The following is a 25,312-nucleotide window of genomic DNA, read 5'->3' on the forward strand; positions in this document are numbered from 1 at the left end:
GAATAATTTGAAAATGAGCTAACACATTTGTGTGATATATTTACAGCACATAGTACTTTATTGGATAATAAACATGAAGAGAAATTTCGTTTAAATCATCTATCTCAAAGCACTTTTCTAAAAGCACTACATTAAGAACTTGATGGCGATATACGATATATGGTTAGATTTTAACCCTAACCCTTAAACCTAACCCTTCCCTTAACCCTACTCCTAACCCTTTCTAAACCCTAACGGTTGTAAACATTTATTATATTTGAATGATTGTGGGCGGGGTTTAACCAAATAATGTCTATAGTTTTGCCATGAAACAATAAAAATTTACATTTAATTTTCATTTACTTTGCGTTAATAAAACATTTAAGATTGATGTATGTTTTTGTTGTCATGTTCCTGATCGTGCTGGTTTAAGTCATTTTGTCAACAATACATAGTCAATAACGTGTTAAGACTTTTCACAAGCTTTTATAAGGTTTAAATTTTTACGTTGAGAGTTTTAACTGAATTTAAATTTCATACATTGACAGCACAAAATGACTGCAGAAAACGAAAAATGGGACGTAATGGTGTCATATAATTGGAAAACGGGTGAAAAATGTGCAGATGATTTATACAAAGTTTTGACTGAAAATGGTTATAAAGTTTGGATTGATAAAAAGAACATGATTGGTGATTTAGAAAATCAAATGGCAAAAGGGGTAGCAAACTCTGATATTATTTTATTTTTAATTTCAGAGGAATACGAGAAATCATATCACTGTGAAGGAGAGTATATTCATGCTAGAACTTGCCGGAAAAAAATCATACCCATACAAGTTTAAAATTATCTTCCTCCCCCTTCTTCTAAATTAGCTTTCATAATTTCAGGAAAGACGTATTATCAACTATATGAAAAGAAGGAAGAAAATATGAAAAGAATTTTAAAAGAAATTGACAGTTACTTCATGAAAAGATGCCCAATCAAAGGTACCTAAAATAGTTTTTTTTTGTAAAAAATTTTTAAAAAATTTTTTGTGTGGTAATTTGTTCAATTATCATAATGTAAGTACTATTTTTTTCTTAAAGTTAGAAAGAAGCTAAAACAATTGATCGGTCAAACAATTGTTATTGAATATAAATATTGGTTGTACTTAGATGTTGAGTAGAGTAAACGAGTTTGCTTTATTTTTCACTCAAACGGCTTTGTTTTATTTTTCTTTGTCGCATTCGTCTCTCGTCATTTCGAATATTTTTATTGAAGCGAAAGAATTTTGTGTGGTTGTATTTGGAGAACATTCTTTTGGTTTTAAGGGGCAACTACCCTCAAATTTCAAAACAACACGTATAAAGTTACTTTCTCTTTAGTCACATAGGAAATATTATACTGACATTAAAAATACCAAAAACACATAAAATTGTAGCTCGTTGCTATGGTAACCAAAAAAATAGCTGAAAATACAACAAAAACTGTGTTTACGCCGTAAAAACAATAAAGATTTGTAATTAAAGGAGTGTCAATGAAGTTTTGCAGAACTGTTCTAAATATCTAAAATTGTGATATGAACGAAGCAGTTTTTTGAAAAGTGTTTTTTTTCAATAAAAGACTACAGACAAAATAGGTTTTTCAAAAAAAGGTAAAAATCCATAGAACAAAACTTAATAACTCAAAAGCCTAAGTCATGTTAGAAATTCTATTCCGATCATATCATAAATATTGGCAAAATGAACAATTCGTGTGAGCAATTTGGCGGAAAACAAACAACTTGGATATGGTTGTCCATGACCGCTTTTATAGTACCATATGTTAAATGACTGCCATGACCATCATAAAGCAAGAGTATTGGTTTTTGATCTTAGTCAACAAATGCTAAAAAGTGCTCGATAAACCTAAACGAAGAATGTATTTACTTCTACTGAATCATTTATACCGTCTTCAAGAACAACAAAGGCTAATCAGTGTAAATACATTAAGAAAAAAGGGAAAGAAAAAAAAAGTTGAAAGAAAAAAAATTAAAATTATAAAATTCAATAAAAATACCAGTTTTCAAATAGAAAGTCTTGCATCCATCCACTCGCTGTTACCCCAAAAGCACATCCTAGTGGTCCATTTTCTATCCATTTAGAATATAGACAGCCTTCTCCCTAGAAAACAGCAAATGGTGGAAGATGTCTTCCACACACAAAACAGCATAGAGTACATAGCTTTACCAGAACAAGCAGCCAGTTCATTAGCATCTTTGCTTTTTGGATGTACAAATACTCTCTTCGTTAAGTGATTTGAAGAGAGCCCAGTCTCGTCAAGGTTGTATATACTACTTGGTACAATGTTATTACTATGAATCACATCAGATAAAGTAGTAAAAAATTTATCTACAACTTCACGTGTTAAACCTTTAGCTTTTGAAAATGTAAGTACTTCAGGTTTGCATAATCGAAGTTAATCAACATGACGCTTCAAAAAAGAAATTGTCCAATCTTTCCTAGGAATTCCATTTTTAAAAAGAGTTTTTATCCTCATCGCTGTGCTAAATTGGGCAACTAAATTACTATTGTCAAGAGAATCTAATGGAAGACCATATCTTTGACAATACTGCGCCGCAGCTACAATTATAGCTTCATCATTATCACTCAGCACACTTTTTCGACCTTCACGCTTTTTTGCATTAAATTTTATTCTTCGTCTCAATGTTACTTTAGGAACAGAACATTCTTTAGCAGCATGATAAATGGTCTTTTTTTTTTTCTCACAAACTAACATAATTGCTCTTTCCAAACTATCAGAATTGCATTTGGTTTTTATTTTTTTATTGTAACATCTTGGCATTTTTAAATACTTTTTAAACTAATATTTATGAAAAATCTGTTAAATTTTTAGTGAAATATAAGCATAAACCATAACATATCACAAAAAAAATATTTTAACACCAAATAGGTTTTATATAATATTTTATTTGACTTTTTTTGATGTAGGAGAACGTATTCTTTCATACAAATAATTACACGTTTCAAAGATATAAACTTCAAACATAAGAGTACAAAAGGACTATTAACACGAAATTAGTGAGGTCTGATGAAGCTGATAGGTATATAATGTTATTAACAACAACTTCGATAATATAATTACATATCAATGTTATACATACAAAGACACACTTTAGCCCACCTGATTATGTTTTAAACTTTAAACAAACCATGTGCATTATTGTCTTAAAGGTATACTATCCTTAAAATAAAGTAATTTAATTTTCAAAATAACCATTTTTCATACGCTTACGGCTTATTTGAATATATTTTCTCTGAAGTTTAAAAACAGAAAAAAAATGACTTTGTTGATGTATCTCGCATCTTAGCTAAAAAAGTGCCGTTTCTAACAGCATAGCTAGGTTGTATTTTAAAATCAATAAGCCTAATATGTTATAACAAAGTGGTAAAAATTACAACTTTATAACTAAAATCATTATCAATATAACATGTAATTACGAATAAGACCCAGATGACCCCGAAGACCACATTGCACCACCCTACCCTATCTTAACTTGTGCTTTTCAATGGAACGTTTAAAAACCCTCACTGCACCAACAGATTCCATACCACCAGCTGTACCTTGATAATTGTACAAGCAAATATGCTTGTTTTTCCAATTAGCATATGCATCAAGATTTGATTTTCTTAATTTTACTTCATACAGCATGCTTTACATGACTTATTCATAGGTTCAACATCAATTATATTTCCACTATCTCTTAAAATTACGGTAAAAGCACCATTCATTGACTAATATCCTCTTTTCTGCCACTATCCATTGCATGATACACCAACATCAACAATATCCTCACCAGGTGCATTTTCTTTTATTTCAGTTGCAGCATCTGACATTGTCTCGTTTGCAACACTTTTTACAACGTTTTTTATTTTTGTTGCTATTTTTTATTTTTTTGTTTTTGGGTGTCTTGGATTTAGGGATATTCATGAGCTGACTAAATTTTTCAATTCCAGTATGACCATGTCATAATATTTTCATTGCATATATTGTCCTGTTGTTAATATCAAACCCTTTATAACAATTATATGATGTATAAAATTCATGTTTATAATCAAAAGATTGTGTAGTACACTTCAAATATAGCTACGATCCTGGACCTTTCTTTTTTTCATGGTGATCACCAAGGTACAGTGCACAATTTTCACATTGGGGACACATTAACAGTGAAAGAACTTTAGATAGAATTTCAGTGTCTATAATTCTGAAACCACTAATTTTTTTAATGTTTTTACTTGGTACATTTGTAATGAATTTAACTTTCTTAACATATGCGCCAAAAGTATTACTGTCATTTAACACACATCCACTTACATTTCATGCATTTTAATTTTTCTGCACATTAAATACTCTTCTTTTTTTGTGGTATTTTGTTCTCTGCTTTACTCCATCATTCATTTTTATGTTTCTAAAAACATCCAAGTTATCCAAAACATCCAAAGGGTTTTATCATATTTTTTTGTTTCTGCTGTTGGATAAATTAGCTTTGATTACTTGATAAAATAGCAATTGTAAAAGGCCTAAGTTTGAATATAATGAGAAACAGAATATTATAAAGCAAAGAAGATATAAATCAAAACATATATTTGAACAGTACTCCAGGATAGTTGCCCTTTAAATCAATACGTATTGAAACTACAGATAATTATTACAAATGTAAAAGCTTCTGCAAATCAGGAGTTTTTTCCATTGTTCTTACTAAAGTTTTATTCTGCTTCTTATTTCCATAAATAAGGACTTTTTTCTGTTTTGCGTCACTATCCTGAGCTTAAAGTATTTACAGTCAGCTTCTGCTTTGCCTTCAAAACACGATAAACGCGTTATATTACGTCATCCTCCATACTATTTTGGTCAAGTTAAAGCTTTGTTCGTTTTTTAAACATGGCAAGATATATATATATATATATATATATATATATATATATATATATATATATATATATATATATATATATATATATATATTAGGGTGTCCCAGAAAAAAAAAATTTTTGAATTTAATATTGTGCACTACGTCAATCCTCCTTATTTGGTCCCAGTAGACCACTATAAAAATATCTGGGCTTAAAATGATTGTTAAGCTGAGGAAGGTTATTTAGAAAAATGTTTCATATAAATTTTAATGAGTTTACAGAATTTTTTTGCATTTTATGATTAAAACTCTGCAAATATATTAAGTAATAAGATATCAGTTATAAGGATGTTGAAAAACATTAGCAGCATATATTGTATACTGCTACTTAATTCTAATTTGAGTAATATAAACTTAATTGTAACAATTTTTAAATATATGTAAAATACATACAAAAACATTGTGATCATTTCTGTAATTTAACATTTAATTGTGATCAATTCTGTTGTATTTTATAATATAGAAAATAGTATTAAATATGGCAAGTGCAGGGCTTGTTTTAAAAGCTAGTAGAAGAAGAATTCTTTTTCTGTTGGGGTACCCTCTCCAGATATTTTCTCCAAATAGACTTTCAACCGGCGGGGAAGTTTGTCGCAGAATTTCCTGGATTAACTAAAGTCATGCAACTGCAATCAAAACATTGTCATCTAAAATTGGATGTCCTCTGGAGAGTACAGGCAAACTTAAATGCAGTGGTGGTATGTGTTATGCTGATAGCAGAAACGAAATAACAAATTTGTGCATCATAAGGGAACTGATTAATATTTGGAACAAGACAGGCTTTGATGAGAATTTTAGCATCAGTGAACGATCGATTAAGTAAGTTACTAAATATCCTTGAGCAATTTTCTCTTGTGAAAATCTCTCATAAAAATTAAGTATTCTGTGAAACATTTATCGGTGAAATACAATTACATAAGTTTTTATACTATATTTTAAAACGTTGACATTTTTTAAATGTTGTAACTTTTAATTTAAAAATAGAATCATTGCTCTGTATACCCAGTATACTAAAATTTTAAAGATGGGAACCTTAGAGATGAGCAAAGAAACCATGAAGGAGGATTCAATTTTTTGAAAAGATGTTTGAAAGGGGACATGGTCAAAATGTTCTACAAAAATGACTAAACATTTGCTGAAGGTGAGGAAAGAATGAAAAATCTGCTGAGGAAGATGGAAGAAGAAGAGCAACAGCAGGAGAGACTGAAAGCAGTTGTTGAACAAAAAAAAAAAGAGTCAATCACTGGAAAAAGCAGCAGAAGAAGAAACTTTGAGAAATTTTGAGCAGGAATTCTCCAGTGGGTGTAGTGGAACAGATTATGGTTCAGACTTTGAAACTCCTACTATAAAAAAAAAGGTTGTGTGATTCAACCAAGATTTGTCTTCAACTCAGTCTGATTAATGTTTTGGATAAGTGGATTCCATTTATGACAAGGTGAAGAAGTTTATATATAAAAAAGTTAAGTATATTTAAAGTATATATAAAACTTCAAGTTTAAACAACTTAAGTGTTACATAATTTAAAAAATGACAATGCTCTGTATTTTTTTTTAGGTATCAAGTTAGTGTGAGAGTTGAAACAGCAATGTTGTCTTCCTTATTCCAAGCTGGGGGAGTAGATACTGACATTTTGAACATTTCTAAGTCACAGATGGCAAGAAAAAACCATGAAATTATAGAGAATGAAGCACTTATAGTGATAGAGCAGAACTTGGGTAAGGTAAGGGGCTTAAAACTTGTTCTTCGCTTTGACACAAAGTTGGTCAAGCAGTACAGGACAGAGGTAAAGATTTCGGAAACAGTAGAAAGGTTGGCAATTAGTGTTTCCTCTCCAGAGACCCACTCACTTGACTTTCTTCTGGGAATACTTGAGGTACCCTCCTCCAAAGGGAAAGAACAAGCACTGGCTATCCAAACTCTTGTGGAATATTATGACTTAAAAGACCAGATCATAGCTTGTTGTGCTGACACAGTTCGCTCAAACACTGGAAAACATTATGGTGCAATTAGAAATATTGCAGTTTATTCTCTACTTGTCCAATTCTTTGGCTAATGTGCAGGTATGATGCTTTACTGATATTTACAGATATTTTTTTTCTTTTTTTTTTTTTCTGAGAGTAATGATAGAAAATGATAATAGTAATAAATTTAGGCACCATATAATGGAAAGACATGTTCATCATGTTTTGATGGAATTACAGGGATAAAAAAAGGGACCCAGTCGATCTTTATACAAAAAATATCAAGATCTTTGGTCTTAGATTAAAAAAGACGTGAATACATTGGCCAACATTGAGAAATTTGATTGGAACAGACCTGAGTTTGCGTTTGGAACCCTCTTTTAAACTTTGCAAATAAAACAATGGAGTTCTGCACGACTGCTCTTAAAGCAAACATTTTTGACAGAGGGGATTACAAGTATTTATGTCAACTGGTAGCTTTTTACCTTGGAGCAGATTTGCTGAACTTCAGATTTCTACAACCAGGTTCTCATCACGAAGCAAGATTTATGGCTGATTTATTTTATCTGTTAGCAATTCAAATTACCAAGAATTACAACAAGCAACTCAGTATCAATGAGATTAAGATGATACAGGATGCAACAGTTTATATATTGATCTTTCACTGTTTATTCTTTCTAAAGAGTCTAATGGCAGCACAGGCTCCATCCAATGATCTTAGAGCATTCAAGATTTCATCGCAGATCATGAAAGACTCACTTTATTCCAAGAAGTACGGAAAGATTGCCAAGCCTCTTAATCTTAGTGTTCTCAGACACACTTGGTATTTTACACCACAGTGTGTTATCTTTGCTTTAGCTGACCAGCACTTAGAGGAGAAAGTGAGGACGGATATTCTTGTAGAATTATTAAAATATGATGTTCCAGAAATGAAGAGCTTTGACAAAGAACTACCAAAACCTTTTACACAGGTCTGTCTCCTCTCAAAGCTATGAGACTATGTTTCTCAGGAGTCTTATCTCTTTTTTCTTCATCTTGGTATAACCAAAGATGACATTCTCTCATGGAAGGAACAGTAATGCCAAATTTTGAGAAAAATCTCAACAATAAATCTTTTAAGACATTTGTGTCCAGTGTACGTCTATTAGCTGTTGTTAATGACAGAGCTGAAAGACACATGAAATTGGTGCAGGATTTCATTGGAAGGACACATTCTGAAGACAGGCTCCAAGACACGATGGTGGTGGTTTTAGACAACCGGCAGAAGGTGTCTAAAAATGCCACTAAACAAGACTTGAAAAATATTTAGATAAAAAAAGCACATTTTGCATATATTTTTATTTTTGAAATATATTTTTTCCAACAAAGGTTTAATAATTTTTGCACCACCTATTTTTTTTTTTTTTTTTTTTTCTATTTTTTATATTTTATTTTAAAAAACATTTTAAAACAATGAAGTTATTATAAAAAATCAAATAATTATAAAATTTTTTCAAAGTTGCAGTAAGTATAGCAGTCAGAATTAATAATTTGGATGATTAACTTTAATTTTATTTGAATTTTTTTATTAAATATTGAATACTACCGGAATTTCAATAAATAAATGGAAAAATACCTCATTAAAATTTATATGCAAGTTTTTTCTAAAACACCTTCTTCAGCTAAACAGTGACTTTGAGCCCGAATATTTTTATGGTGATCTACTGGGACCAAATAAGGATGATTGAATTAGTGCACAATGTAAAATTCAAAACTTTTTTTCTTTCTGGGACACCCTAATATATATATATATATATATATATATATATATAGAGAGAGAGAGAGAGAGAGAGATAGATAGATAGATAGATAGATAGATAGATAGATATTGAATGTATCAGTATATTTTGCTAAAATAAGGCACTCTGAAGTTCAAGCAAAATGTTTTTGGCAAATGATTCAACATGCCAACACTTTATAACTCTTTTTAAGCTGTATGCTTTTTAAAAGTAAACCTACTTTTAAAATGAAATACTAAAAAATACAAAAAAAAAAAAATAAATAGTTATCAAAAAAAAATATGTATTATGCTTTTATTTTTGTTTTTGAAATATATTTTTTCCAACAAAAATTATTAAACTTTTGTTGTAAAAAATATATTTCAAAAAAAAAATATAAGCATAATGTGCTTTTTTTTATCTAAATATTTTTCAAGTCTTGTTTAAAGCATACAGCTTAAAAAGAGTTATGACTTTTATTCTTTTAACCATTCAAAATTATATTTTCTTGTTGACGGATTAATCAGATGCTTCTCCAGAGATGCATCTTTACTGAGCAAACTTCTAGTAAGCCATGAATTCTTCGATCTCTGCAAAAAATATTTTAAATCTACAATAAAGTCATTTTGCTTCAAATAAACTTTGTAAGGAATGTTTACTGGAAAAATCGTTGTCTTAATCTGTAAACCTTTTTGATTTTTCTTCCTTTCAAGCAATATCTTACTTTAATGAATAATATCAAGTGACATTTGGTGAGGGGAAAAATTAAAAAATCAATTTTTATAAAAGAATATTGGAAACAAAACTTTCATAAAAGCACAAGCAATTGTCGCGCTTGAGAAATTTCTAGAACTAGCGCAAGCGTCACTTCTTGGAGGTAATTTTTATGGGGAAGGCAAAAAAGCTTTTTGTGGCTTTTAATAGATGAATTTGTCGAAAAGATGTAAATCGGAGTTTTTCTACGAGGATTTCAATGTTTCATAATCGATTTTAATTGAAGTCAAATGAAGCTGTATTTGAAAACTCTTGATGGTTAATAATGAGCCAAGTTGCAAATCTGAAACTGAGAGTAGTCACACTGGCATTGGCAGCTTCAGTGACACAGGTTTTGGTTTTGTGAGAGGATGTATTTCATCTTCTCGCATTTACTGTGGTAAATCCATATTATACAACCTCTTCGTAGTTCAACTAGTAGTTTTGGCTGCTATGCATAATGTGTGGCAGGACTCCAAGGTTAAGGACGATAAAGATTTTACCCGAAATCCACCAAAAGGCGCTGTTCGGCAAACAATTCAGAATTGCTGATGGAACTTTTTGTCTGTTGCCGCAAGTGAGTGAAAGAATGATGTGCATCCAATTGGAAAGAGAGGAGCAACAGTCAAAAACAAAACAAGTGCAGTTGGTGTAACAGAGAAGGTATTTGTGATCGTGCACCCAGGTACCAGTGGTACTCGTTATTATAAATTGGTATTGTCAAGTGACATATAACACCGAAAAAGATCTTAGGTGCTACGCTGCTAAAAAGCATCGGTGTGTTATGGTTTTCTACAAGTGCAGTGCATGCCCGTTTGCAAATAATAGTTAAAATGTGGGTTCGTGCTTGCGGCATTTTAAGGGGGAGAAGGAAAACGTGGAAAAGCAGTTCATCTGTGCGAACTGCCTCTTCAAATCGGACTCTTTCTTAGGAGAGAGAGTACACCGTATTGAACGGAATGAGTCGCTGCAAGAGAAAACTACGTTTCTCTAGTTGGATGGGGAACTGAGGGAACATGCGGGGAAGAAGCTACTCTGTCATTTGCAAGGTGGTCAACTTGGCGATTGACAAGAGATTGATATTTTTTCACAAAGTCATGAACTAAGCAAGAAAAATAATTTCTGAAACACATAAAGAGTGCTCATAATCGTCTTTTTAAGAATGCAAACACGTAAGCATTCATATTCACAAAAGAAATATTATTCCATTCATAGTGTATTAGAAAACTAAATTATAATACGCAATCTAATTTTACTTGGTTTGGCCCAATATTTTTTTATATCAAAAATAAATCCCAAAGACATGAAATACGGCTCCCAAAATGAAACACTGAAAATGTGCTACAACATAATAATTGTAATGCAAAAGAATATGAAGTTTATACAAGTTAATGCTGCGAATTAAAAATATAATTTAGGAAATGAATAACTCAAATTATATTCCAAAAAATTGGTGATTTTTTGGTGATTATCTTAAAAACTGAGGCAATAAATGACAATTTTTTTTTTTTTGATAATAATATACAAGAGACAGCTAAAAACAAACAGAGCAAGATACAGCTAATTTTTCACGAAATGTATTAAAGTAATTTTTTCAATGCATAGCCAATATAAGGAGTGAAAAACACTACATCACAAAATAAATTTTATATTTATTACAAATGAGTTTTTAAAAGAAATTTTAAAAGAAATTTTAAAAGAAATTTTAAAAGAAATTTTAAAAGAAATTTTAAAAGAAATTTTAAAAGAAATTTTAAAAGAAATTTTAAAAGAAATTTTAAAAGAAATTTTAAAAGAAATTTTAAAAGAAATTTTAAAAGAAATTTTAAAAGAAAATAAACTTCAAATGAAATATTAAAACTAAAACATTTTTAAAACTAAAGCTATACTCTTAAAATATTTTGACAATAAAAAAAATTAATGTCTTTCAGGAAAATAATGACCAGTTTTTTAATCTTTTATGAGACTATTGAAAGAGTAATAATATAAGCAAACCTTAGTCACACCTTAATTTTACAACTAGTTTCTCTAATTGTATATATTTCTCAATAAATATAATTGGTTAATATCATTAAATATTCTTTTACTTAAATTCCACTTTTTCAAATATAATTGTACTTTTGAAGCAAAATAATATATTTAATTATATATAATTATTCATTATTTAATCATTAAAGAATGACTCAACATTCTATAAATTTTTTGGGAAATGTTTGTTTTCAAAAGCACGGCTATTGCTAGGTAAAACAAGAGTCTCTGTAATGCTCTTACATGAGAAATATTTTTAAATATTGTTTTCCATCACATTATTTTACATATTTAAAAAGTAAGTCGTTTTCAAGAAGTTAACCTTCTTTCATTTTATTCATTTTGTCAAAATTACTTAATTAACATTTTGATTTCCTTTCATAGTTGTCCCTCACATTCAGTGAGCACATATTGGCATCATGCTGGCCTAAAAGCAATTCTATATCTTTATAACATACAATGAATCTATAATCGTCGATAACTCCTTTTACTAACGATTAATTAACATTAAATTTAAATTTTGATATAATATGATTTTCTCCATTCATCTGGAAATATTGTGCAATTGAATCATCACGTTGATCCAGTTATTAAATATATACCATTTAAGCAACTATTTTATTTGCAGCCCAATAAGCAAGTTATAAAAAATTCCTATGCTTGATATTTTCTCACCATTTATACAGCAGTTCATTTCATATCTCGTCGAAAACAAAAGTCATGGAATTAAATCATTTTTTGCTTCTTTTAAAAGAAAAGTTTAAGTTTAAAAATAAATAACAAAATCTAATAAAAGTTCTTTTATTATTTAAGTGGAAAAAGACAAAACATCTGACAATGGGAAGACGCTTCAGGTTCCTGTTGCTAAGGCAGAAGAATTTGCGCATATTGACAACCCAGACTGTTTTGTTAAAGAATGGAACGAATCTTTTCAACAAATCATAGTGGTCGTCAAAAATGTTTGCTGGCTACATTTCATCAAAAGAATTCCCATTTGCTCAAAAGGACGTTATCGTGTTAGACTTCACATGTATCTTGGGGCAGATGCAGATTGGCCTCAAACATCTGAAAATCACAGGACATACGTTAGAATTATAAAAGTTGAGGAAGTTGGCAACACAGTTCTAGTCGAAGAAAACATACCTTCTAATATCTGGCACACAGTTATCTAATCAGTTTTTGACAATAGCCGACTATCTCATAGCACTATTGCTGCTGACACATTGCATGCAGGTTGGTACTTCCTTGAGCTAGAATCATTTAGTGTTGAAGATGATTCTGAGTTGGAATTTGAGTTCTGCGATATTGAAAATCAAAACTGGAAAACTAACATCAAGTTTAACTCTATTGAACTCATTAACGAGCAAACTGTTAAAGGGGAAATTGAAAACTCTTTTGTCCCTGGGTATTCTAGTAATTGTGTGGTTTCTTAGAGTTCTAAAAAAAAAGTTATCTTAAAAGGCTATGTTAAAAATTGGGATTCCCATAAACTAATTGGGATATTCATAAACTAATTAAATTTATTAGTGTTAAATATTGAGTTTACCTTAGGGTTAGGGTGAAGTTTAGAGTCAGGTTTAAGGTTAGGTTTAAGATTACGGTTAAAGGTTATGTTTAGGTATTGGAAGTACAGATTTTCTATTTGGTTGTCGTGTACGACCAAATAGAAAAATAGTGTCCGTTGCATTGTCAAAATTAAAAAAACTCGCTTTTATCCTTCACTTTAGCTAAATACAACTATAAGCGGTGAAAATTGTTAAGCTGAACCCTCAGCCGTATTTAGCCTTCAAACCCTAACCCCTAACCTTTGTCCTAGTTTTTCCATTAGTCATTTATCGCCATCGAATGTTTTGTGTTGTGTTTCGACAAGAAGGTTGATAAAATTATGAAACAAAAAAAAATGACTGTAAGCGCTGAAGGTTTCACTTTGAATGTTTGATAAACTAAAAAGTCTTGGTCTAAAAACTAGTAGCTCAGCATGAAAGTATTGCGGAAAGTGTTAACTTTTAGGCTAAGGGTAGATTTGTTTTTTTTTGCGTAATTCCTTTAAGAATTCAAATTTAACATGCAGTACTTTTAGTGAGCAACAGTAGTGTAATTTACTGAGCATATGGAACGTCTGGTTAAATTTTGTAGAATAAGGTTTAATTAGTTTTCAAGAGAATTCAAGTCCAATTTTGACGCAACTCTATTGGAATTTGTGAAGGCTATATACGCATTGTGCGTCCGCAAAACTGTTCGGTTTACCTGTTTTATAAAGAAATCACGAAACTATTTTTTTTTAGTATGCATGTTTTTTCATTTTTGAAGTTTTCTTTTGTGTACCTTGGAGTATGAGTGTATTTTTAGGTAGCTTCAATTAGTGCTTTATTGAAACATTAATAGCTTATACACACTTACAAAGGATGTTCTAGAAGAGGAACTTCCTTTTTTATATATTTTTTATTTTTATTTTATATATTGCATTTGAAATATATACCTTTACAAAGTCCAACTGAATAAATTCTAAGCAAGCAACTTCAATGTATTGTCTAATTTCAAAATGAACGGCTAGGATCAATCTTTGTAATAGGTAATTTCATTATTCCATTATAGGGATTAAGCATCGGAATATCGGAAGTCTCGCATGTGCGATACTACCATCAACGATACCGGTTAACATATATCATATTTACAAAGAATTTTTAATGTTAAGAAAAACAAAATCTGTATGCTGAAAATATTCTTGAGATGATTACAATTTTTGTAATTAGAGTTTTCACAACTTTGAAATTTGTTTAGCAGTTTTACAAAGTTTAACTTTATCAGAAATAACATGGTGTTTGATAAAACTTAGTGTTTTTTCCAATGGTTTAGGATAAGCAATATCGAATAAAAAATATGCTGCCATAACCACACTGACGCCACAAGAAAAATCTAGGATGTCTTTCGCAACAAGTATATTATAAACAGAAAGATCTATTTATATTGGTCTTAGAGCAGGGCCTCTAATCCGGAGAATAGGAGTGAGACAAGCCGGATCCTAAATCAAAGTAAAACATCTAGTTGTAAATAAACTGTAATGAACAAAATATTTTCACTAGTCATACTTATGAAAAGACCATTAAGACCGTCAAAGACATAGTAGACTTCTCTTCTCTGAGAACAGATGAACAAGCATAGCAGCCCTTAAATTGTTTGAGATGCCTAAAAATAATAAGACGTTGCTTACAAAAAGATTAAACCTTCGGTTATTATATATATTTATATATATGCATGTATACATATATATATATATATATATATATATATATATATATATATATATATATATATATATATAATGAATTTACTAATTAAGCATATCACTTACTCTCAACTGATTCTTCAGTGATATCAGTTAAAAGCGATCTATACTTAGTCTTTAGACTCATAGTTAATTCTATTAAAGTTTGAAAGCGATCACTCATTCTCTTAAAAAAGCCGTAAAAAGTTCTTATCGATATCCACATTGCTCAATGCATTTGAAGCTTCAAGCAGCTAAATTTAAATATAGACAAATTACATTTATAAACAAACACTACACATGTTTCTTTAAACTAATACTAGCTCACAACTTTCTCAAACTTGAGACAAGAAAATTTATCCAAAACATCCTTCACTGTGCTGTTTTGACAATGCTTCTTAAGAGTGCTAATGATTACACCAACTTGGATTTTTAAAACTTAGTGTAGTTATAACATAGTAAAATGCAATTATAACTTTGAAAAAAAAACAATACAATTTTGAAATTAAAAATTAAATAAAAGAAAAACATTGTGTTTACTGAGCCATTTCAATGTGTTGGCTTAACATTTGGATAACGTAAAATCACTTCATGTGCTATATCATATCTCAACTGTGCACTACTTGGCTACTTAAAATAAATAAATGTCACAATACAACCTTACACCAATTAACAATTATACAAATTAACAATAGAACAACTAAAAAGGAAAATTAAACAATAATGAACAGAATTACTTATCAGAAGTAATAATCAATGCCACAATTAGTGAATAAAAGTCTCTTTTAAAAAAAAAAGTAGATGATATAAAATTAGGATTTGAAGTCTTTTATCATTTAACTAAAATTATTAAAGATAAATATTAAATTTTATAATAATTTATTATTTCACTCTTAAATATGAAAATGTTATAATTTAAATATATAATTATAAAAATACAATTTAACAAAATGCTGTTCTCGATTTTGTTTAAAAGAAGCATAAAAAAAATTGAACAGCAAAATAAAAGATCCTATCAATATTATATCATGAAATTAATGCGCACAAAATTTTACAACTTTGAATAACATTGAACATAATGTCAAAAAAGAGGTTTTCAATTTTGATTTTTCAGGAACATCAAAATTTAGTTCTTTCCTGGAAATTGCATTCACCAAGAAATTCGGAAGTTGCAGTTGTTCACCACTAAAATGTATTATATATAACATCATCTAACAACAGTTTTTTGTTATTGAAAATATGAAGATAATAAAAAAACAAACAAGACATGTTACATAAAAATATACATAACATATTTCTACAAATGTGATTTTTTTTGTATTTACATTGGTACAACGTAACATCTAGGAATCCTTACAGTTATAATAAACCAAAAGTATGCAAACTAAGTTAATTTATGCAGGATGAGTTAAATTATTAAATACAGAGGTCAAAGATATATTTCCATCAATAAAATTTTATACAATAACAAAAAACTCTAAGGATGCTTTTAACTTTTTTGAACCCCCTTCTCCCAGAGTTTTTTAGGATTCCCCCTGTTTATTAATTTTTAGGGAATTTAATTAAATGTATGTAATGTTATGTTATGTAATTAAATATATGTAATTTTGCTTTACAAAGAAACTCAACCCTCTTGTTTATCATGTTTATTGTTATATTTATTTCATACTTATGATTATATAAATCTTATAAAATCTTACGTTGATGTTGAATTTATAACTGGAGGGCTAAAATCAATTATGTGTTGAAAGCACTGAGTCATATTGGTGAATCAGAATGAACTATTTGAGAGCATGTTTTAAGAATATTGAGTTCTTTTTGAATGTGATTATTAATTTAATACTAGAAATCAGCTCCTTGAGTATGAAATCATCAATGTCAAACAAAACTGTGCTATCTATATCTTCCTCTAAAATGAATACTTAAAAAATAAATATCAGTAAGTTATAAAACATTCCACATTGAGAGTTTTACACACATTTTATATTTACAATTGTAAATACCCAACAAAAATGATGCCTGGTGAGAGGACTTCAATGTCTTCTTCTTGGTTCAGCCAAAATTTTCTTTTGTGTGAGTATATAGACACACACACACACACACACACACACACACACACACACACACACACACACACACACACACACACATGCATATTTTTTTTCAATTAAAAAATATAGGTAATGATTAGTTAATCTAATAGGTAAATCAGTTAATATATAGTATTAATATATAAATTATACATTAAAATGAAATATTTTTGATATTTAATCAAGTGTTGGTGAATCAGAATGGATAACTTGAGTACATAATGTTTTAAGAATACCGAGTTCTATTTTGAGTTTGGTTCATAATTTGATGCTAGAAATCAGTTCATTCAGTGTAAAATCATCAATGTTCAGCAAGCCATGATTAAATATACAAATTTAGTGTACTGACTTTGTCGAATAAAATTTTGGTTTACCAGAAATTTCGAGAAATTTTCTATAAAAACTCAAAAGTTCGGACAAAATAAATTATTATTTCTCGTTTCAGAGTTTTTTTGTAACGTCGGAATGAATAAAATATTTATAAATTTCTGTTCGAGTAATTTCGAAAAAAATTCGAAAATAAACATTCGTAAATGGAAAGTAATTAAAATGAATTTTAATAATATATAAAAACTGCTCCGTTTATGAAGAAAGGAAAAAGAATATTTTTTAAATTTTATTATCTTTGAAAGACTATATGTGTTTGCTTGATATGATTTACTTTATTATTTTATTATTGTCATTTAATGAGAAAACTTTATATTTTTCGTGACTAAATGTTTGTGTGTAAGTGGGTGACACGTTATTTGTGAGTATTATTGAAAATTTTTTATTTGTTTATTTACTGTTTTTTTTTAATGAAATATTTATACTACTTTTATTTATATGATTATTGATATCAAGATTATTATATTTATTAAAAAATTGTTACTTTTTTTGCAGTAATTGTTTAAGTTACATGGTAGGCTGTTACATTTTTTCAGTACATAACTGTTTGTAACTTTCCTGTCTGTGCATTATATTCAATTGTTGTTTTAAAGTTGATATTGATTTATTATCATATAATTTTCTTATTATTCTTATAATTTATCATCACTATTATTATCATTGTTATTTGTATCATTAATGCTATTTCATGGCATTTACTTAAGATTAGTTTTTAACAATTTGTAAATGATCTCGATTGTAAAAACTTTTATCGAAAAAAAATATATATTGATGTTGATAATAATTTCTAGTCAGTTAATAATTTTTAATTTCAATTTAATTTTATTAAAATCAAAATTTCTAAGTTTGTTGAAAATGAAGGATGAAGAAAATTTTCTTCAGTCTACTTTTGTTTTGATAAAGGCAAGAAGCCAAAAATTTGAAGAAAATATTGAATAAAAAAAACTTTTTATTGTTCGTGGAAATTTTGTTGTTCGTTGAAATTTTTGTGATAAAGTTTAAAAAATTATTAGTGAACTCAAATCAAAATGCCAAAATCAAATAATGCTTTCTGGAGTTTCTTTGACAAGGAAATTGTTCCTAAATTAGAATACCCCCTTGCTGAATGTAAAAAAAGTGGACAAAAATTAAAAATGCAGCAATCTTCAACCTCCAGTGCCAGGTACCACTTTAAGTCAAATCACCCACAAGACTTTGTAAAGTTGACCAAACTGATGGCTGAACGGGAGGAGAATAGGGCTGAGCACCTCAAAGAAATCCATGAGGCAACTGTTGGCCTTGACGAAGCTCAAGACAAGGTAGCCCACTATACCCTTTCTCAGAATGAGAAAATGAAAGCCATGGGGTCTCAGAAAACTCTTGCAGAATATGCCCTTGGAAAGTACTCCTCTCAACACAAAAATCAGTTGGAGGCTGACATGGAAATTATGAAGTTAATTGCCAGAACAGGTAAAAAATTTGTAAGTTGTATTTTAAACAAAAGTACAATTTAAATTGCGTTAGATTGAGATAAAAATTACCAGTAATTTTTAAAGAGATATAAAATTTTTTAACAAGCGCAATTAAAAATGCTTATTAATGAGAACATTTTAAGTCATATATTTTTAAAAAGTTCAAAAAGCATTTCATATTCATTTCAAATTAATCTAAAATGTTTTAATAACTTGGATAGCATAAATCCAGAAAATGCCTCAGGTTTTGTAATATGGTTAGCATTTTTCTTTTTTAAGGATCAGGCCTTTGAAGTTGCAAGTAACCCATCCTTAAGAGACTTTTTCAAGTTCTTCAATCCTAGGGTGTCAATCAAGGACCCAACCACTTTTAAGAAGTACAAGTTGCCACTTTTGTATTCAGCTATCATGGGTGTAATTAAGTCTGAATTCGAAATGGATCAACCAGATTGCAGAGGTGTGGCACTGACTACTGACTTGAAAAAATTTATTTTGAATTTTGAAACCTTTACTGGCCGCCATACATCCTACATGATTGCCAAGGTAACTTTTTTTTTTTTTTTCTAAAAATTTTAACGCTTTGTAAAAATACTTTATCTATTCTCAAAAATATAATATGATGTTTAAAAACTAAAATGATCAACTTATCGTTCAATTCATGTTATTCAAAAATATCTTGAACAAATTAAAAATTTCTAAAAAAATATAGGGTCTTGATGAAATGATGGCAGAATACCCTGTTTTGACAGATGTCAATCGAAAAATAATTGTTCATAATGCAGCAGCACCAATGAAAGCTGCAATCCCATTACTGACTGTTAGTGGCTGTTCTTCATTGCTGTGTGGTCACCACCTGTAGAACACAGCCCTCAGCAGGTCCATCAACAACATCAAAGAGCTCAAGGAAATGCTTGAAAATGCGACCAAATTGTCAAACAAAGTCCACAGATCATCACTGGCATGTCAAGCTATTATGAAAGAATGTAGAGAAATTGATTGTGATTACATCAAAATAATCTCTCCTGCTGCAACAAGGTGGAACTCCAACTATATGATGTTGGAGTCAATTGTGAGGATGAAGAGGGCATTGATCCAATTTAGAGAGAAAGGAAACCAACTTCTTGAGGTGCGTGATAATTTTTTTATGCTTTCGAGAAGAAGAAAAAAGAATAAAAAATTTTTGGAAAGTTATTTTGTGACAAATAGGAATACTTTATACAAACACCTACTTTTGAAAATAGGTTTATATTTTAATAGAAATATTGAACGAAAGTAAATAATAGCCAATAATTTTATTAAAGTATTTTTTACTTTAGTTTCAATTTTGTTTTAGGATGTTATTCCATCAAATAATGACTTTGAATTGATGCAAGGATTACTCCCAGCTCTTAAGTCATTGAAACTCGTAAGTGAAAAGTTCTCAACAGACAGTGAACCTGTCATGCATATTGTCATGATCACCATCTACAAAATGACAAAGTACTTTGAGTCATTCAAGGCTGAGCCAGAAGCGCACTTTGAAACCTGTTTCACCCTCACTACCGCGGTCTTCTTCTGAAAGAGTACAAGCTGTATGAGGAGATTGTCAGGTAGTTGGTAGATGAGCATCCTTCTACCCAAGATATTTATGAGTTAAACATTTTACTATTTTTTCAGATATATAAAAATAAACTTTTTTTCTGATATAATATAACCAGAGAAAAATCCATTGTTTAGATCTTGTTAAAACAAATTCAATTTTAAAACAAATTTCTTTCAGCCAACAAAAGCCATCTCTGCAGAGTGAGTTTGATGCTTACCAAGCAATGCCTCAAGCACCAGACAGACATAAGGTGGACCATTTAAAATGGTGGAAAGCAAAAAAAAGGACATCTGCCTCTTCTGTCAGAATTGGCGAGAGAATGGCTTTGTATCCCAGCAGCTTCAAGCAGTAGTGAAAGGCTCTACTCACAGAGTGGAAACATCATCAGTTCAAAGATGCAAAACTTGGATCCTTCCACCTCCAAAAAATTTACCCTCATCAAGGTCAAGTACGAGTTGGTGGTTAAAAAAATTAATGTCAAACTGTTGAATGATGAGGAGAGAGAAGAGGGAGTTGAAGAGAAGGAGGATAGCCCCAAACCAGAAGAGAGAGAAGAGGCCGACGCAATGATGGAAGAGGAAGTCGAAGAAAAGGAGGATAGCCCCAAACCACCAGAAGCATCATCAACCCCAAAACCTCTAAAGAGAAATAAAACATAAGAACAAGGTTCACAACAAAAAAAAAAAGAGAATGTCCATTAGACCAGAGGATTTGTTCCAAACCCAGTCAAAAGCCAGAGAAGGTCAAAGCTCAAATGCGGAGTTCCTCTAAGTGATATAAAAGATTAAAAAAGTGATAAAATGTTGAATTTTAGGTCCACTGATTAATTATTACAATAAATAAAGTTTGTTTTATCATAAAATATTTTTTTTATTTCTGTAAAAAGCTGTGGAATTAAAAACTAACAATTAGAACTGTTAATTTATGCCTTAGACTTTTTATATCCTATAAGCTAATTACTTCAAAAATGTTGTGGATTAAAGTAAAAAAAATTCGACAAAAACTTACAATTTTTTGACAAAGTATGATTGCCGAAACATTACGAACATTCTCGAAAAATTCGATAAATTTCCGACTTTCGAGAAAGATTTTTTTCTCGAAACTGATTTTTACCGTAAGTTGGAATAAGATTATTATTCCGTTCCGTTCAGAACTAGTTTTTATCGAATTGAGAGTCCGGACACTATACCTATTACATAACCTGACTTTTTAAAGCAACCAAGCATCCTACTGATGTTATTTACCCATCAAGTGGTTCAGGAGAGGCTTCACTTCCCACTGGTAGGATGCATAGTGTGGATGATGCTGTTAAGCAATATTAATGGCAGTAGTTTAAAAGTTGTGAGCAGTTGCAAATATTTCTAACAAAATACCATTTTTTAGAGTGTTTTAGCAGATAAGATGTGCACAGTAAAATAGGAATTCCATCATCTTGAAGTGATAGAACGAGGTAGTCCTTATCATAATAGTTTTTCAAAACTTAAAAACTTTACGAAAAGCTCACGACGAATGCAACAATTAGTTTTTTGAAAAACCGCGACCCGTTTAATACTTGCGCATAAAACTGATTGGATTTTCAAAAAACCAAAAAACATGTTATCGTTTTTTAAAAAACCAAGGAGTTTTTCAAAAAACCACTGAAAAACCGAATCGTTTTTACAAGAACATTGTGCTAGTAAAAATTCTTTTTCTACAAATTCTTTGAAATAAAAAAACCCTAACAGCAAAAAGATAACAAAAAATTTAAGATTAACATAAAATAAAACCAATAAAACGAATGTTAAGCTGCATAAAAAACCGGCATTGCAAAACTTAAAAACTGTTATCTAGAAAGAGCTTTTAAAGTTGATTTGTTTGCGATTTAATTTAGTAAATTACCATTAGGTTTTTCTAGGGCGCACTTGTTTCTGAGTTGTCTTTTTTAAAGTAAATGCCATCAGTGGTTTTTTACCCAGCTCCTGTAACGTAATTTTTAACAAAATATCCTTTCATTTATGAATACAAATAAATAAAAGCCTTTGCGTAAACATTGATAATTTAAAAAGTAAAACTGCATAAAAAAACTCACTAAGTTGCATAGGAGGAAATGAATGGCTAGATCATTAAAGTTTAGTAACTATTTGATTTTTTTTTTTCAAAGAAATGTTTGTGCAGTTTTCTTATTTTAAATTTAACTTATGTTGCGTAGCATCACATGAGTTATTATTAAGCTTTTTAACTATTAAAACATTAAAAGTAATTCCTAAGAGAATCGATACAAAAGTAGATATAAAATGCGGGTTCTGAGCCATTAGCATTTTTACATACTACAGGTTGATAAGTTTGATGGGTTTTTTTTGTTGACTTACCTTTTTTCAAAAAATGTGCGCTGCAATAATATTTGTTTTCTTCTTGTGTTGAAATTATAAAATTCATCATATTTGTTGCCGTGATAATAAAAATTTCTTCCGCAATGATTTAAATTTATTTTCTTCTTTAAAAAAAAAAGTTTTTAACGAGAACAAAGCATGCAGGTGAAATGAAAGCGTTGTTTGATCTTTTGTTCAATAATATGAGGATGGTGTGTTTGAGCATTGGCAAAGAAGGAATTCGTGTGAAAACAAAAACAACGATAAATTTAATGTTTGAAGTGGAACTTTTTGCAGATCAGTTTGACGAGTACGTGTTTGATTTTGAGGAGCCGTTGCATGTGGGTATTGAGAGTTATATGAGCAAGGCGTTTAAAACGATGAAAAGTGGTAGCGAGTTGACTATTTTGAATGCGGGAAGTTCGGAAATCGCCGTGAGATCTTTAGACCAGTTTGCGTATAATATTAAGGTGGCGACGGAAAGCGTTCAAAACGTGAATTTGAGTGAGCGCTATTCTTTTCGGTCAAAGAGAAGAATTTTGGCTTCGAGGTTTAGCGATATGCGTAAGATGATAAAGCCTACATCGGAATTTAGAGTGGCTTTAGAGAAAGGGGTGTTGATATTTTCAATGGAGACTAGCGGTATTTTTTCGGAGAGCTTTAAGTTTGGAGAAGAGACTGAGGATGAAGTGAAAGTTCATTTAATGCATCGGTCTGAGCAGCTGTATCGAGTTTCAAAAATAGTTTCTTTTTCAAGCGTGTTGGATGTGTTTGTAGAAGAGGGCAGACCGTTGATGATTTCGTCCGCAGGAGAAATTGGAACGGTAAAAGTGTATTTTCTTTAAATTTTTTGTTCTTGTCAAATAAAAAATTTTAGAGAATGGCGCCTAAAAAGGGTATGCTTGAAAAGGGTGAATTGGGTCCGAGCAATAAACCGGATCCAACAGATTCGTAACCTTTGCAAGTTTTTAAGAAGAGCCCGTCTCCGTTGACGCTTTTAGACCAAGGTCTTAAGTATAAGCCAGAGCCAGCTGCGGTTAATTTCATTCCTTTTCCGTTTTTGTTCAAGTAAACCACACCACTTCCGGCGATTTTGTCGATTATGGCAGAACCGGCAGAAGAGCCAACACCGGCAAGAAGTCCAGTGGCAAGAGCAGGGACAACTCTTGTGGCTAGAGTGCTTCCAAGCATGCCGAGCAAAGGGAGTAGTGCACTGATAAATCCTCCTTCTACTTTAGAGTTGTGCATGAGTTGTTTTTTGCTGAGTTTAAGCGTGACACCGATTCCATTGCTGAAGGCTTTTCTAATTTTGTTCAATTTCGAATTTGTGACTGCGATGATGTGATTTCCTTCTAAATCTGAATGAGTGAGTTTTATGCTGACGACGGTTTTGTCTTGAATGGCTTTTTTAATTTTGTCAGCTTGTCCTTGCGAAATGTTTAACCTGATCTTTTGATAAATACTCATTTTTAATAGAAAAGGAAAAAAAATTATTGATTGAAAGCGCTTCCGGAGAAAAGATCGGATAGAGTTAAGGATATTCTTTCTCTGATGTGATATGTGACGATGATATCTTCTCCTGTAAAATTGATCAAATTTCCATTTTGGTCGACAATTTGCGTTTCCATTCTTGAAATTTTGCTTACAACTATGGGAAGGTATATCAAGTGAAAAGGTAATTCAACAATTTTGTAGCCGGGTTCAACCTGTGGGTAAAAGGAGTAAATGTCGTTTGTTGTTTTTCCGTCTAAATAAGACGAGCCGATAATGTCGTTGGTTACTCGGATCACTGCAGTATCTTCAATTCTCGCGATGTTTTCAGACTCGTAAGTGTCGATGACACTTGTGACTTTATTGGGATTGGAAGGGTCTTCTCTTTTTTCAACATAGGTGTATTCGTTTTTGTCGAATCCAAGGAGTGGTCCTATGCTGTAATTCACGTTAAAATCTACCCAGTATTTTGTCGTTGCTCTAGGCTTTCCAAATGTCAATACAGATTTCAGAGCAGACTCGTTTGCAGTAATGGTGACTCAGTTTGAAGGTATTCGTTGATCTGGTTGATGTCATAGGCTCCTTCTTGAATGTAAATGGGGTAGCTTTTTGAGCCAGCGTTTGGACTGTATCTGAAAACGTTATTTTTAGAGGTGATGTTGGGGTAACTGCGATAGGTTTCGAGCCCCACAAGCGCCATTTCGTACTGTTTGTTTAAATCCAGCTCGATGGGTCTTCCAAAGTATGTTTTGATGGAGCTGTTTGAAACCGTGGGTGTATCATTTTTCGATTTTGCAAGCAAATTAAATCCGGACATGTTTTTTATACGTTTGGAAAATAAAAATCGTCAAACCCGCTTCTGTATTTTCCACGGATCATTGTGGAGGACAAATCAATGACGGCAAATCCGTGAAGTTGAGACCAGCAATGTCTGCAAAACTTTTTACATTCTTCTTTTTTCATGTCGCTCGAAACGTGATCTTGATAAATGAGTTCGACGTTTTTTTGGTCTTGTGGAAAGAGGCAAATAAAGTTGGCATTTTCTCGGATGGTTTGTCTGGGTAGCATGAAATAATTTTGAGCAAGGTAAAAGCAGTCGGCGTTGGAATGTCTTCCTTTGATGCACTATTTTTCGCATTACCATTTGTTTGGTCAGTTGCAAATCGTCAAAGATCATCAAATTGTTTTTGGTCGAGTCTAAGGATTCAGGTTCAGGAAAGTCTTCTTCACTTTCGAAAAACTTGCACTCCATGTCTGTTTCTCCGTTC

General features: G+C 30.8%; 1 protein-coding gene and 2 pseudogenes across 2 annotated transcripts; 2 read left to right on the forward strand and 1 right to left on the reverse strand.

Moving 5' to 3' along the window:
* Window positions 1–415: 415 nt before the first annotated feature.
* Window positions 416–14,261, forward strand: LOC149887394 (uncharacterized). 2 transcript variants are annotated; one of them, XM_090089279.1, is made up of 3 exons: window positions 423–698; window positions 868–966; window positions 12,244–13,758. In XM_090089279.1, exons 2-3 carry the CDS (start codon window positions 909–911, stop codon window positions 12,600–12,602), a joined length of 417 nt encoding a protein of 138 aa, XP_089945405.1. In that variant the 5' UTR covers window positions 423–698; window positions 868–908; the 3' UTR covers window positions 12,603–13,758. The 2 variants fall into 2 exon arrangements, with proteins under 2 accessions (XP_089945404.1, XP_089945405.1); XM_090089278.1 differs by having other exon boundaries at window positions 416–966; window positions 12,244–14,261.
* LOC149887395 (uncharacterized) lies at window positions 6,466–8,108 on the forward strand (annotated as a pseudogene).
* Window positions 14,262–14,774: 513 nt separating the features above from the next.
* On the reverse strand, window positions 14,775–17,742 carry LOC149887396 (uncharacterized; annotated as a pseudogene).
* Between the last annotated feature and the right edge of the window lie 7,570 nt (window positions 17,743–25,312).

Source organism: Hydra viridissima, unplaced genomic scaffold, assembly GCF_058129835.1.
Source record: "Hydra viridissima isolate aposymbiotic clone 2 unplaced genomic scaffold, HvirCarnegie_v1 scaffold_5, whole genome shotgun sequence".
NCBI classification, from domain to species: domain Eukaryota; kingdom Metazoa; phylum Cnidaria; class Hydrozoa; order Anthoathecata; family Hydridae; genus Hydra; species Hydra viridissima.